This window comes from Haliotis rufescens, unplaced genomic scaffold, assembly GCF_023055435.1.
Source record: "Haliotis rufescens isolate VD_foot unplaced genomic scaffold, xgHalRufe1.0.p SCAF_22, whole genome shotgun sequence".
Classification (NCBI taxonomy): Eukaryota; Metazoa; Mollusca; class Gastropoda; order Lepetellida; family Haliotidae; genus Haliotis; species Haliotis rufescens.
This window is the reverse complement of record NW_025963913.1, coordinates 8,611,202-8,627,528: the sequence shown is the minus strand read 5'-3', so window position 1 is coordinate 8,627,528 and position 16,327 is coordinate 8,611,202. Positions and strand designations below refer to the sequence as shown.

Below are 16,327 nucleotides of genomic sequence, written 5' to 3'. Positions count from 1 at the left end.
TTAATGATGAACTGCGTAAACAAGTACATTCAATTCAAACGTTTAAGGATGTTGAATCTGCCATGCACGAATACTTCCTCGTTTATGGAAAGACACTTGACCCAATGCCGAGGCCAACACTCTCTCAGTTTTATACACCACCAGAGGCTCAGAAGGACCGTGAGATAGTATTTATAGTGTTTGGGTTGTCTGCAGTTGCTATTTATAGCTACACAATTATGCACAAGCTATAAATAGATCTGGCTGGTTGAGAGACTCGATATGTGCTTTTCATTTGGACAGATGATATGATAGGTGTATAATCATGAATCTGTGCAGATATACACTAATGGGGAAGCCAATTCAATGTCAGAAACCATGCGTTGGGTTATATTGCGGTACTCACACTTTTTACATCAGACAAGGAAATGTAAATTATACATGTTCTGTATGTGGGATAGGTGTCAGATGTCGTTATTGTTTATGTAGGAAACACGGCGCTGATAGGGTTAGGAAGCAGATTATTTACGCAAGGAAGAAAGATTACATCAACGAGAGGAATAGGTTGGGGAGAATAAGATATATGGAAATATAACCATTTAGATAAATGTCTTATTTTGTATATATACCACAATAGTTTTCGTCAGAGATTTGAAAGCTTTGGCAAAACAACGTGGTCTACATGGTTATTCTCGAATGAGAAAAGCTGAATTGATCGATCTACTCGGTTTGGAATACAACAAACCCCAGACTGTTAGAGAACTCAAAGCTCGAGCCAAAACAAGTGGGCTTTGGGGTTATTCTCGAATGAGAAAAGCTGAATTGATCGCTTTACTAGATAAAAATCAACCACATGATGTCGATAAAAATCAACCAGTTGATGAGTTAAAATTTGTACCCACAGACGGTGTGGGTAAATATCTAAGAGGTTGGAAGATGGATATTAATTCCAACATGGATGTTAATGATGTTAAGCCCATCGTATCGAGTAAAATTAACGAGAAATTAGATGATTTAAATAGTATAAAATACCAGCTGACGGTTAAAATGTCATTGAGTAAAAGTAGCGCAGACGATAGCACTGAATATACCGAACCATATTTCCATAGCAATTCAGAAGTCATAACCGAATCCGATACTATAAACACATCATTAGATTCAATTCAGAGGATACAAGAAACTTTAGAACGCTGGACTAATAGAGGTTCGGGTTGGGGTGTGGATAAAATCGATAGTTTATATTTAGATATAGCAAATTATATGCCTTTCAAAGGTGGATCTTATATAGATTTACCCCCGTATTATAAGAAGAAAAAAGACATAATTAATGTAAAAAATAAATCCGATGACTGTTTCAGAATTATGATAAGATCTGCATTGTTCCCCGTAGTAAAAAATCCAGATAGACCTTCTAGCTATCCCCAAAACGATGGACTAAACCTCGATGGTATAGACGAACCTACACCAATCTCACAAATTGATAAGGTGGAAAAGCAAAATAATTTAGCTATAAATGTTTTCGGACATTCTTCTGAAGGAATTGTTGTACACAGGATAAGCTCCGCTCCGGAACATATTCCCAGAATCAATTCATTTCTGATCGAAAAAGATGGAAAATATCATTATACATGGATAAAGAGTTTAAGCAGACTATTATACGATCAAACAAAACATGCAGAATAAGAAATATTTCTGCGAAAGATGCCTACATGGGTACAGCAGACACGATCTATAAGAAGCGCATAAAGAAGACTGCAGAGGTGTTGGACAGAATGCTATCAGGATTGATATGCCTAAAGAGGGAAAAAATATATTAAAATTTGAACATTATTGTAATCAAATGCCAGTACCGTACGTAATTTACGCCGACTTTGAAGCACTTATCAAACCTATAGAAAATACCGAACACAATAATAAAGATAGTAGTTTTACATACAAAACTCAAGAACATATTCCTTGTGGGTTTTGTATATAGTTGTAAGGTATGATGGGAAAACAAACCCGCCCGTAATTTACAGAGGTCCATGTGTATGACGAGGGATGATTGGAGGGCCTATAAGAAGTCGACTAGTTGTCATGTTTGTAATAAACCCCTGAATTGGGATTCCGTAAGAGATCATTGCCACGTCAGGGGTAATTATCGGGGAGCCGCGCATAACGAGTGTAACTTGAAACTAAAAATGAATTCTCAAACGATACCTATCCCCGTTGTGTTTCATAACCGTAGAGGATACGATTCCCATCTCATCATGCAAGCTATCTCAAAGACCGATGGTGGCTTAACATGTATTCCTAATAATATGGAAAAATACATATCGTTCTTGTTGACTAAAACTATATATTTTACGGACAAGGATGGGAAAGCCAGAATAAAGCAAAGTAATAGGCTTAGATTCATAGACTCCGTACAGTTTCTGTTATCTTCCCTGGACAATTTAGCTAATGCGAACAATCCCGATGACTTTGTGATAACAAATCAATATACCGATAGGTGCCGTCATTTGTTGCTGAGAAAAGGTGTATATCCTTACAAATATATGGATGATTGGTCTAGATTCAACGAAACTAAATTACTACCTCTTGAATCATTCTATAGTAACTTAACAAAATCTAAAATAACACATGCCGATTATGAACACGCTCTGACGGTGTGGGTTAAATTAGGTTGTAAGAATTTAGGCGACTATCACGATCTGTACTTAAAAACCGATGTACTGTTACTCGCCGATATATTCCAGATATTTAGAAAGATATGTTTAAAACAATACGGCTGGACCCGGCATGGTACTATTCCAGTCCTGGACTATCATGGGATGCATTGTTGAAGAAGACCGATTACGATATGCACTTGTTTATTAAGAAAGGATTTAGAGGTGGTATATCGATGGTAGCGAAAAGGTATTCTAAGGCTAATAATAAATTAGTGGAAGGATATGATCCGAGTAAACCCGACACTCATATATTATATCTCGACGCCAACAATTTGTACGGAAGGGCTATGACTCGACCTTTACCCGCGGGTGGTTTTGAGTGGGTCGATGTGAATGATATCAAAGTGGATGATATCCCCTCAGATTCCCATAAAGGGCACATACTAGAAGTTGACTTGGAATATCCAAATTCGTTACATAAAGACCATAACAGTTATCCACTAGCTCCCGAAAGATTAATGGTGAATAAAGATTGGATGTCGGAATATCAACACTCCTTGATGGGTAATACTAGGTTAGCTAACGTAGAAAAACTCGTACGAAATTTGATGGATAAGACAAAATATATAGTTCACTACAGAAATCTCCAGTAATATCTATCGTTAGGTATGAAACTAAAGAAAATACACAGAGTTCTAAAGTTTGATCAAAGCCCTTGGATGGAGCCCTATAAAAGGCTGAACACAGATTTAAGAAAGATAGTGAGTGAGTGAATATGGTTTCACGCCGCTTTTAGCAATATTCCAGCAATATCAAGGCAGGGGACACCAGAAATGGGCTTCACACATTGTACCCATGTCGGGAATCGAACCCGGGTCTTCGGCGTGACGAGCGAACGCTTTAACCACTAGGCTACCCGACCGCCCCCTAAGAAAGATAGCTACCAGCGATTTTGAAAAGAATCTATATAAGCTCATGAATAACTCAGTATTTGGTAAAACTATGGAGAGTCTAAGGAAGCACGTTGATGTTAAATTAGTCAGATCTAATGAGGAAGAAAGACTCAGGAAACTTATAGCCAGTCCGGCTTTTAACAGAAGCAAGATATTCGATAATGACCTAGCCGCGTTGCATATGCAAAAGAGTAATATAAAATAGACCGGTGTACGTTGGTATGAGCATTCTTGACTTGTCAAAACACTTAATGTATGACTTTTTTACAACAAACTTAAGAAGCAGTAAAGCAATAGATGCGAGGTGTTATATACCGACACAGATTCTTTGTTGATGGAAATACAAACTGAGGATGTGTATAAAGACATGGCAGAAAAAATAGATATGTATGACACGAGCGATTACCCAAAAGATAATCCGCTGCACAGCGTAGTAAATAAAAACGTGTTAGGTAAGATGAAAGATGAATGTGCTGGGACCCCTATAGCGGAGTATGTCGGATTAAGACCTAAGATGTATTCTATAAAGAAGTCCGATAAAGGAGAGATAAGAAAAGCTAAGGGTGTTAAGAGGAATGTGGTAAAAAAGCATATCAAACACGAACAGTATAAAGCAGCATTATTCAAGGGTAGAACATTCAAACATGAGATGAACTCTTTAAGAGTGAGTGAGTGAGTGAGTGAGTGAGTGAGTTAGGTTTAACGCCGCTTTTAACATTATTCCAGTTATATCACGGCGTGTCAGCCTAATGTGGGAGGAAAGCCCGAAGTGATGCAGGTCTCAGACGTTTACCACTTCGGTGAAACCCACGAGCACGGGTATGCTGCTGACAAACCTAGAAACATAATTGGGACGAACCGGGATTCGAACCCACAATCATAGGTTTCTGGCGTGCCCAAGGGACGCAACTCTGCACAGCGAATCGCGGCGCCTTAGACGACTGGGCCACCCGTGCCCCCCAAACTCTTTAAGAAGTTACAATCATAGGATATATGGATTAAGAATGAACAAGACATCATTATCCCCCTTAGATACAAAGAGATGGATTGATAAGGATGGTGTCACTACCTATGCTTATGGTTACTTAGGGCGGTAATACTGTACCGTTGGGAACTATAAGCAACTCTTCTCGTACAAATGCCCTGCCCTGTCCATCTTTAAGATAATAAAGAATAGGCTCTCCTTCTTTCATAACCAATCGACTTATGTTATATGTCTTAAGAGACCAAATCGGATCGGTTGCGCAACGTAGGCCTCCTTCGAGTTCACCGGGCTGATATAAATATCTTACGCTAACTCTATCTGGAAGTTTTTTCTTTGCCTCTCCTCGGTGCTGAAGATTCGGAAATCACGGATTTAATTTTAATCGCATTGGATGGTTTCTTCCCGATTAATCTTGTTACTTCATTATTCAGCGCTGATACAACAGCTGATAATCATGTCACCCATTCGGTTGATCTCAATCGTGCCGATTCATTTCGATCCCATACTGATAGCCAAAGAAACGTTCCGCTAATGTCCGGTTAAATCTTTCAATAATAGCTTGACTACGGTGGGCCTCTTTTTCACCACGCCTAATTTCAACATCGTGCGTTGTTAATAGTTTAGTTACCGATCCCATAAACTCGCGACCAGGATATACTTGAAATAGCTTAGGCCACTTTAGTGGTCCGCGTTTTTATGCGGCTCAGTGCGTTAGCTACTTCTGTTGAAACTTTCGAGATTAATGGCTCAGCCTCTTTGTATCGACTAGCCACATTCACTACGGTTAAAGCGTATTTATACGTTTTGCGTCTTACCTTATCATAGGGAAGAAACAAGAGGTCAGCCTGATGAACTTCATTCGTTGTAAAAATATCAAACTTCTTCCTCGGTATATAACGCGGTGCTGGTAAGTATATTTGCCACATCACTTGTTTCTTTAACTAATCCTTGGCCACATCTTTAGATACCTTAGCCGCAGTGGCTAATTTTTGTATTGCTCCTATACCTTTCCAATATCCTTGTGGGCTATAGTAAATTTTATTCATTATTAATTAATATTGATGATTCTTTTAATACGATGTCATGACGATTGATAAATTGCATCATCATTTTGACATAAAAAATTCCCCCTGTAGTCGTGGTATAGGTATATGGATCTGGCTCTAGTGGAAGTGAGCCAGAACCCCCATCATCTATACTACTCGAGTGGCTACTGAATATCGTCATTACCCCACCATATGTGATGACGGGTAAGGCACATAATTTAACTAAGATAATAAATAGTGGGGTCGTACTCGGGGCTTATATCCCCTCAAAACGAAAAAGTGTGTTAGTCTCTCCCCTGCCAGAAAACCCAGGTTATATGTTATTTAGTCGTCTGAATTCAATGATATTAAAGATAACTTGAGTGCAATACCTGATCTTTCTACGCTTATTATTGAAGTCTTGTTTGGAGATGCACCAGAAGATGCCTTTGAAATATTACCAGGTCTTTAGATTAAATGGCTAAAGAAACACGAGCATCAACGTTGCAGTATTATTTATATGGGAGTATACCTTGAGGGGGGTCCAAATTATTAAAAGTGACAGCATTTCTCTTACTAAGATATTCATGCCGTATAATATACATTTGATAAGGTGTATACTCTCAAAACATTTAAGCAAGACCAATTAAAGACTATTATATAATATAATAATATACACTATGGGTTATATCCGGCGCTTGATGAAAAGATGGATACTGTTGATGGATTTCGATTACATCAAATAAGCGACATAAAACATCTAATAGAGAAGGAGAGGGAGTTGAGACTTGGATTGTATAAAAAGTATTGCAGAGCCGTGAATGCTCTCGACGGAGTTGACACCGTGCTTGTAACAGCTGGCATGGGACTCGATGTGGCTGGTGTCGGTTTATTATCAACTAAATTCGCCGCGCCTATCCTACTTGGCATGGAAATAGCCGCCAGAGTCTCAGGACTGGCAGGAATAATGATAAAATTCATTTCTCGTAGGTTGCAAAAGAAAGCATTAAAACATGATAATATTCGGATACTCGCCGAAGCAAAGTTGAACAGCATTGAGGATCATATTTCAACGGCGATGGCTGATTGTAAGATATCCGAGGATGAGTTTCGTTTAGTGTTGTCAGAACTCACAAAATACAATGCAATGAAGCAGGAGATTCGATCAAATTCTCGGAAGACCAGTGCTATTAGCGAAGACGAGAAAAAAAAGTTTATAGAACAGGGGAGACAACAAGCGCGTCAACTATTCCAGGCCAAAACTAAAGAATTGGTTGGAGATTAAAAATAGATTGCTTACTATCGTCGGATCACATTTAAACGAATGCTTACGTAAGCATATAATAATGGAGAATTACAAACCAACAAAGGACGAACTTGAAAAAGCTATCGAAGCATTTATGCTCAGGGACAAAATTATCAAATGGAGAGAATTACCACAAGGTATATATTATACATCAATTATTTCTTTCCAATTACCAAGAAGAGTATATAGTCTGGTCTCCTAGTAAAATGAACAAAGAACTTAGTAAAAATGTTGAATATCACTTTGTTAAAAATAATGGTATACGTATGAATAAAAATAATAGAGAATATTTTCATTACAATTTAGTTTAGTCTCATCATCGTTTTTGTACTAATGTTATCATATTGATTGGATCCAGGTAGTGGTGAGCTAGAGCCAATTCAACTTTGACTCATGAGGATCGTGGAATCGCATCAGCGTTTACACATAAAAAATTCCCCCTGTAGTGGTGGTATAGGTACATAAATCTGGCTCCAGTGGAAGTGGTCCAGAATCCCAATTACCTATACTACTGACGCCATCGTCTTGAACCAACAAGGGTGGTATGGTAGACCTTGAAGGTGGTTTCATGTCTGTCCCGGTTGAGGGGACAACCGGTTTGGTGACACATTGGTCAACATTACCCTTGTGGTATTTGCGTAAATATAAATGGAAAGCCTCCTCTGAGAGGTGAGATCACCGGGAACATATGTGGTCCTTAAAGCAAAGGCCTAGACAATCACAGCAATGATGATGATCAGCAGTAAGTACGTCTGCAATTTTTGCAGCCCTGGTGTTTATCATGTTCCATTCCCATCCTCTCCTTCAATTAGTGTCATAGATGTTATTACAAATAATGAGGTAGCTCACACAAAAAGAAGTTTAAAAAATGTATTCTCTAAACACTCAAACCACAGCTACACAGCATGGCGATAAGAAATAGAATGATGTGGCGGGGGTAGTCAGGTGATCAAGTCGTGAAAGGCCACATGCACAGGATTACAATGCGTGACTCATTTAAATGTGTGGTGATCATGGTGATGCTGGGATGAGTTCGGGTGAAATGTTTTTAGAAGCTGGAAACCTTGTTCAAGCACATTTCTACATAAGGATTGAAAGATGAAGGAAGAACTGCATAGTGTGTGAAAGCATAAGTTTAAAATTAAATGTTTTTGGCTTACTTAATGAAATTGATAACCCTATCTTGTTATACCAGCTATTCGTTGTTCATAAATGTTCCCCGTTGTCAACTTTACACACTAAACGTTTCTAGTTTTTCAACTTTTTCATGTTTACTCAACAGCCAATCACAATGCTTAAAACATAGGGCACCCCCACTCAGTTTGAAAAGCTGCCTGCATCCCAATAATCCCCTGTTTTGGACCATTTGGGACCATTATGGCGTCTTTTACTTCTTGTGACAAGGAAGAAACAGTCTGTGTGTCACTCACCTCAACTGAGAACACATCTTCGCCATCATGTAAGTGACTTAATGTTTCTTTAAAATTAATAGTCTTTTCATTTCTTTATGCTATTCTGGCATATCAAGATTCACATCACATCCTGTCTAGTTTTTCAAGATAAGCATCGTATTGTGGCTTTTTGTATACCTGTAACCCTATACCACAGTGTAAGCATTTAAGAATTGACTTTCACTTTGTGTGAGTTCATTGGAGTATTAATCTTCAAAGAGTGAGGGCCAAGCTGTATGAACGAGACATAAAATAGTTCTTCAAAAAGAAAAGTGACATGAGCGTATCATATTCACAACTTGCTCTTCAGAAACATCTTAAACAACACATGTATTCAACTTATATCACCATTAGATGAGAAAGGTCTATTAAGAACTACCTCAGTAAGTCAGTCACAATGACAGTGTGTCGTTATACATTTACGTCAAGTACGAGACGTCAAAATGGCCAACACGATAAACTTGACGGGAAAGATTTCGGAAGTTGTTAATTAACCAGTGGCGGTTACATGTTTTTGTCATCATTGATCATCTGGCCGATCATTGAAAGGTGATGAAATATGTGTCAAATAGGCACTAAGGTAAATTCATAGATTGCTGTAGACTGCCACTGTCAGCCTAGACATGGATCAAGTCGATACTATGATAGTTTGGAAGTGCATTTCTTCGTTTTGTTCAGTAGGATGGGTCGTAGCAAGGATTTTCGTGAACGACCATGCAGTCAAAGTCTCTGACGTTTCTCAATGTATGCTGAAACGCTGAGTTCAAGATTAAAGGGTCTAAATGTTCAGAAAGAACTTCTGTATGTATTCGTGCTAGGGAATTCCCAGGGGTTTTCCCAGGAATTTGGAAGTAGTCCGTCAGTGCTTACGTCATTTCAAGAACAGGCTTGTTAAGAACGTATGAACGTGAAATTGTGTACTATGCGGTACTGTGTCTCCTTTGCGGTACTGTGTCTCCTATGCGGTACTGTGTCTCCTATGTGGTACTGTGTCTCCTATGCGGTACTGTGTCTCCTATGTGGTACTGTGTCTCCTATGTGGTACTGTCTGCTATGCGGTAGTGTGTCTCCTATGTGGTACTGTCTCCTATGCGGTACTGTGTCTCCTATGTGGTACTGTGTCTCCTATGTGGTACTGTGTCTCCTATGTGGTACTGTCTGCTATGCGGTAGTGTGTCTCCTATGTGGTACTGTCTCCTATGCGGTACTGTGTCTCCTATGCGGTACTGTGTCTCCTATGGGGTACTGTGTCTCCTATGCGGTACTGTGTCTCCTATGTGGTACTGTCTCCTAGGCGATACTGTGTCTCCTATGCGGTACTGTGTCTCCTATGTGGTACTGTGTCCTATGTGGTACTGTGTCTCCTATGCAGTACTGTGTCTCCTATGTGGTACTGTGTCCTATGCGGTACTGTGTCTCCTATGTGGTACTGTCTCCTATGTGGTACTGTGTCTCCTATGCGGTACTGTGTCTCCTATGTGGTACTGTCTCCTAGGCAGTACTGTGTCTCCTATGTGGTACTGTGTCTCCTATGCAGTACTGTGTCTCCTTTGCGGTACTGTGTCTCCTATGCGGTACTGTGTCTCCTATGCGGTACAGTGTCTCCTATGCGGTACTTTGTCTCCTATGCCGTACTGTGTCTCCTATGTGGTACTGTGTCTCCTATGCGGTACTGTGTCTCCTATGTGGTACTGTCACGTAGGCGGTACTGTGTCTCCTATGTGGTACCGTGTCTCCTATGCAGTACTGTGTCTCCTATGCGATACTGTGTCTCCTATGCGGTACTGTGTCTCCTATGTGGTACTGTCTCCTATGCGGTACTGTGTCTCCTATGTGGTACTGTCTCCTATGCGGTACTGTGTCTCCTATGTGGTACTGTGTCTCCTATGCGATACTGTGTCTCCTATGTGGTACTGTGCCTCCTATGCGGTACTTTGTCTCCTATGTGGTACTGTGTTTCACACATCGTACCCATGCGGGTAATCGAACCCGGGGTTTTGGCTTAAGCAAACGCTTTAACCACTAAGCTGCCCCAACACATCCTATGGCTAAGTTGAACGCTGTTTCCTTATGCAACAACGAGGCAGGTGCCAATGATTCATACAGCTTTTCCAAAAGAGCAGATAATACACACAAGAGATTCCAGTGTACTTGGGATATACGTGGAATCTTGACAACTTCCAGAAAAGATCTCATTAGGCTGTTGAGGACAGGATGATCCACTATGGTTAGTCCATCATGCTGGAGTGAGTGAGTGAGTGAGTGAGTGAGTGAGTGAGTGAGTGAGTGTGAGTGAGTGAGTGTGAGTGAGTGAGTGAGTGAGTATGGTTTTACGCCGCTTTTAGCAATATTCCAGCAATATCAAGGCGGGGGGACACCAGAAATGGGCTTCACACATTGTACCCATGTCGGGAATCGAACCCGGGTCCTGGTGTGACGAGCGAACGCTTTAACCACTGGGCTACCCGATCGCCCCTGCTGGAGAACTGAAGTTAGAGCAGACCTGTATCCTTCAATGGTACCGTGAAGAAACATGTAATCCTAGGTCATGAAACCATACTCACTCACCCTCTCTTACTTAATACAATATTTTATCATTTGATACCGCCACATACAATAATGCATTCATTGTCAGAGAGATGTAGTTCAGCTGGAAGTTCCGACTGGTGGCAAACAGGACGATGTTGGGATGGTCGATCCACCGGCAAATCATGGCGAACACCTTGGGATGTAACTTCCATTCCATGGGAGCCACCTTGTCTGATCTTGACAGCGCATCCGCTAGTGTGTTCCGGCATCCTGGAATGTGTTGAACTACGAAGCGGAGGTCAAGATGGTCTACTAGTTGGAAGAAGTGGAACGTCTGCACCAGCAGAGAGCAGAGAGCAGACACCACACCACGGTGATGTTGTCAACTGGGCGTTTCAAAGAATGGCCTGCAAATGTGCGACAGGAGTGCTTCCAATTCTAAATTGTTGCTGTGCCAGTGACACTCTTCCTGACCACAGCCCTGAGGTTGTCTGAGCCTCCAGATGAGCTCCCCATCCTTGTTTGGAGGCGTCAATGAACAGATGTAGCATTGTTTTAGCACAGTCAAGTAAACGCTGCCGAAGACATTCTACTCCAACGTCCACCAACAAAGGCAAGGTTGCAGGTGAATTGGGTCGGAAACAGGCCTCTGATAAATTGAAGACAAAAGGACAGAGTGAGTTTGGACTTGAACTCAATGACAGTCAACCCAAGCTGATGGAGTGAGTGAGAGAGTATGGTTTTACACCACTTTTAGCCATATTGCAGCAATATCACGGCGGGGGTCACCAGAAATGGGCTTCACACATTGTACCCATATCGGGAATCGAACCCGGGTCTTCGGCGTGACGAGCGAACGCTTTAACCACTAGGCTACCCAGGAACAGGTTGTTTAGTATGGCCCAATTTTGCCAAAAATTGATGCAGCTAGAGGTGCTGTAAATCACAGAATTCAACTTCAATAAATCCTCATGATATCTAATGTATGTTATCAAAAGCACACAAAACATTCTTCCATGTTGACCGAGACAACCAGCCTTGTGTGCTTTAAATACAGCTGTGTAGGGTGGGGGTTGTGCGTAAGACATGAATTCCAGTGATCAGAAAGGAGCAACTAACCTTAATGATCGCAAGGGGGTGTTTGATCAGAAAGGGATCCAAGGGCTAAGGAGAGAGTTAGGTGTAACCTAGCACAGCTAACTCTAAGGATAGAAGAGGTACGCAAGATCTGTGCAGCAAGAGCCTCATCCAGCACACTGAGCCGATTAGCTATATTAATGTTATTCATGGCTTCATCTAATATTGTTTAAATGAATTTCATTAAAACTGTGTGCAAACTGATTGGCCGATCGCACCAACTCTCTACTATCTAAAGCAACCATGATCAGATTAACGCTGTTGAACAAACACTAAAAAGTCTTTTCAGTTATCATATTTGGTATTTTTTCAACTGAATCACCCGTAGATTGGGACACAATGTGTCCACAGCTGATAATGTTATTCTCCAAATATAAAGAAATGCCCAGCATACTACACTATTGATTTTTTTTATCCCACTGAAGCAAGTTAGTTGATGATTTTGATGAAATCAGTCACAGTCTGTATGATTTATTCCATCAAAATAATCAACTAGCTGTCATTCGGAATACCCTGTGATAACCTTGTCGAGGTTGCATGATTAAAAAACATAATCTGACTGTCACTTTCCTGAACTGGTAAGGGAAGCTCTGATTGGTTGGAGTGAGTGTGAGTGAGTTGGGTTTAAAGCTGCTTTTAACAGTATTCCAGTCATATCATGATGTGTCAGTTTAAAGTGGGAGGAAAGCCCGAAGTGATGCAGGGCTTAGGCATTCACCATGAAGCTCATGACCACAGGTATGGTGCTCTGATTGGTTGGATGAAACGTTGTTCTGATCTCACCCTTAATGGGATCTCCTCAAATCTTAGTGCAGAGCAGTCAAATTCTGTCAAAATGTACAGCATCCCTGTTTACATTGGGCTGAATAATTATGATTAGTGGATAGACACACACGCACTCACACACAAAGAAAAACTGAACTAGTCTTACATTTACGCAAGTACCCTGGTATGAGTTGATATCTGTGTTAGTCTGATCTTGCTTCAAGATTTCAGCTTCCACTGGTGAATTTTCTGAATCTGATTCTTCCTCTCCCTCACTGCTACTGCAGTAGTAATGAGTTTTTTCTCCAAGCAACTTGTCATCCAGACTCAGAGCCATGACAACACTGAAAATATACCACATTCAGTTAACACCAACAGAGCTACAGATAAGCAGCGTATTTGCGTACAATACCCCCGAAAAATATTCGAAACCCAATTGCTTTCAATTAACTTGCGTACAGAAACGCATGCATTAAATGAAAAACTCAAATGTATAAAAACAGCATGCGTAAATACCAACTAAAGCTTTTTTAGCATGCGTACAAAGGAGCTAATTTCTTAAACACAATTATGAGCTAATTTACTTTCCGAGTCAAGCCTATATATTTAGAACAGTTATATTCATCTAAAATATAATTTCATTTTTTTTAAATCTTAAAATGTTCACTAATTTGGGGATAACCCATAGAGTGATGAAAAGATGAGTGAAAAAATATTGGTTACTCCATGAAAAATGTAATAACCAAATTAAAATAGAAACCCTAGAGTAAAAACTCAATTGCTTAAAAAGTTACCTGGAGCTCTGCATAAAGCCATGGTACTCTCATTCTCCTGTTTTCAATATATTCAACAAATGAAAATTGGGCCTTAGCATCATTTATATATTAAAAAAATATTTATCAAAACATGTTGCAACAAAATTGGTCCTGGTAGCATTTGCTTCCATTAGACCTGCAGCGCTGGTCGGGAAGCGACGTTTTCGTCATTTGGGCCGTAGCATTAATTATCTATTAACATTATTGTTTGGCAATGTAAGTCACCACGCAGCTCAATTTGGCCTGGCCTTGTGATGCCATATAGGCCTTTATAGTATTATTTCATCTGTAAGTAGAGTAGCCAGAACCTCCACACCCTGGGCCATCAGATCCAATGTAGGGTCTTTGTCATTCTTTCAACATGGCCCACCTGTCTCGGGAAGGTGGGCTCTCGCTGTAATATCATGCAATAACATCCAAAGTCAAAATAATCAGTCTGCGTCATTGCAAAACAATGGGATGCTTGTATCATAAGTGATCGAAAATAAGTTTGTTGAATAGATTTGATTCCGATAAAAATGTTTCAATGATTTTGATTGAAATCATGTGTACTTACTCATTGGTGATAGTAAGTTAGCATAAACTTTTTTAATTAATAATTAATAATACTGATGTACAATACAAAGTGATGTCACTTTAAAGATTGGTTTGACTATTTAGCCATCTTTCAGTTTTTGTCCTTTGAAAATGTCTGATGTCAATTACCCTGAAGTTGTTTTCATCACTAATGAAAGTGGGGCGGTCGGGAAGCCTAGTGGTTAAAGCGTTCGCTCATCACGCCGAAGACCCGGGTTCGATTCCCGACATGGGTACAATGTGTGAAGCCCATTTCTGGTGTCCCCCGCCGTGATATTGCTGGAATATTGCTAAAAGCGGCTTAAAACCATACTCACTCACTCACTCACTCACTAATGAAAGAGCATGGACAATGAAACCTATATGGATGTACCGGTAACTGGAATTTCATTGACATAGTATTCCAAACTGTCATTCTTATCGTAACAAAATCTTTGAAACAGTCTGCATATGAACTAATCACGACCCCTTCAGTCTATTGTAGTTGACATCAGAAAAGCTGACTGATGGCCAGGCACCATGAAGGATAATTCACAGTTGAAAAGAGATGTTTCCTCGGAACTATAAATGGTAATGTGGCACTAAGGGTGAGATGAGGTGAGGTGAAATAGAGTTTAACATTGCATTCCAAGATTTTTGCACTTATATGCATGCACCTGTGTGTGTGTGTGTGTGTGTGTGTGTGTGTGTGTGTGTGTGTGTGTGTGTGTGTATGTGCGCGTGCATTCATGTGTGTGTGTGAGAGAGAGAGAGAGAGATTGCATGTGGCTGCTTGTACTAGTCCGGACTATTGCCCTTTTTTCAGTGCTAGCCCACTGAGATACGATGTCTCAGTTTAACATGAATACCCCACTCAGACACAGTAAACTGACTGATTCAGTCCTTGTTTTAGCCTCTTATGCCGAGCGCCAGACAGGGCAACAGCAAGTATCGTAATTATACATGTGTTGGTATAACATGCCTGGGGATCAAACCCCCTGTCCTTATCTCTCCAGGCAGACGCTCTACCACCAGGCCAGGTAGGCAGTCGGCACTTGGTTAAGGAGTAGCATGGTGAGGGACTAGACTCTATGTGTGGTCCTATGCTACCAAGTGAGTTAAGACATTGCACGGGCAATATGCCAATATTTCTGCCATATAGATCTAGATCTATAGCAGGATTCAAAATTACATAAATCTGCTCCTAAATTTAGGCAGGATATTTCCTTGTGGACTACCACATTATTATTAGGTAGATGTCAGCATTTCTGTAGCAGATGACTTCTGTCGACTAGTGAAAATAAAAATTAATTTCTAACTCTGTATAGAGACGAGAAAAAGCCAATGGCTATAGATCTAGAGAATTATTCCAAAGCGATTTTGTCATTTTATCATTTTGCTTCAAATCCTTTAGCTACAACCCAAATCGAAAAACTACAAAAGAATAAACGTTCCTGTTTTAAAAAACATACAATAAGTTGGATTTGAAGATAGAAATCTACCTAAATTAAAATATTTTTCTACATGAAAATAACATCAAGAAAAGATACACTTTCTACTGTTGAGTGCACAGTTGTGTCCCTTTCTTGGAAGTCGCAGGATAACATCGCTACAAAAGATGCTTGCGGTAATCATTTCTCCTATCTGTGTCAATTCATGTTTATCGGCGTGAGGTAGGCAAACAATGTACTGTTTTTTTCTACAGATATGTACATACGTAGACTATTCCGATGCGACCGATGCGACAATTGATAGCTCTCTTCATCTATAAAGCAAACGGCAATAATCTAAAACAGCTGCAACCGAACCTGCACTATTTCTTTTTAGGAATATGCTTGCCATTGCATGTAACACCAGAAGCTTTACTTACAGCATTGGTAAACTACTTTAAATATCAAATGTACTTCATTGTGAAGTGATAGTAATGTTCATCCTTAGCCCCACATACCAACGTATCCTGTTTTCGCTCACTTTGCAATGTGTTTCGAGGTCATGATGGGTAGGGCCTATCCTGAAGTTAGTCAAAACGGACCAGCAAATTTGATCAAAACACTTTTTTGTAAAGATTCAAAACGGACACATGAAACTTTATTTTGGAAAAAAACAAGCTTCTTCATTTTTGAACAAAAGGACATTTTTCGAATTAGCCAAATAACAGCATGTGAATATGGATACA

The 16,327-nt window shown here is 40.1% G+C and overlaps 1 protein-coding gene across 3 annotated transcripts in view; it reads right to left on the bottom strand.

The window, feature by feature from the left end:
• The window catches only part of LOC124116973 (phosducin-like protein), a 127,219-nt gene extending 111,178 nt beyond the window's left edge, over nt 1-16,041 (bottom strand). Inside the window, exons 1-2 of one of the 3 annotated variants that reach the window (XM_046478638.2) lie at nt 16,022-16,041; nt 12,948-13,125 (exon numbers count right to left, since the gene is read on the bottom strand). In XM_046478638.2, coding sequence (XP_046334594.2) covers nt 12,948-13,125; nt 16,022-16,026 — 183 coding nt within the window. In that variant the 5' untranslated portion in view covers nt 16,027-16,041. Of the gene's footprint in view, nt 1-12,947; nt 13,126-13,575; nt 13,605-15,868; nt 15,967-16,021 lie in introns of those variants that run through there. The other 2 variants (XM_046478639.2, XM_048401485.1) reach the window with 2 other exon arrangements.
• Between the last annotated feature and the right edge of the window lie 286 nt (nt 16,042-16,327).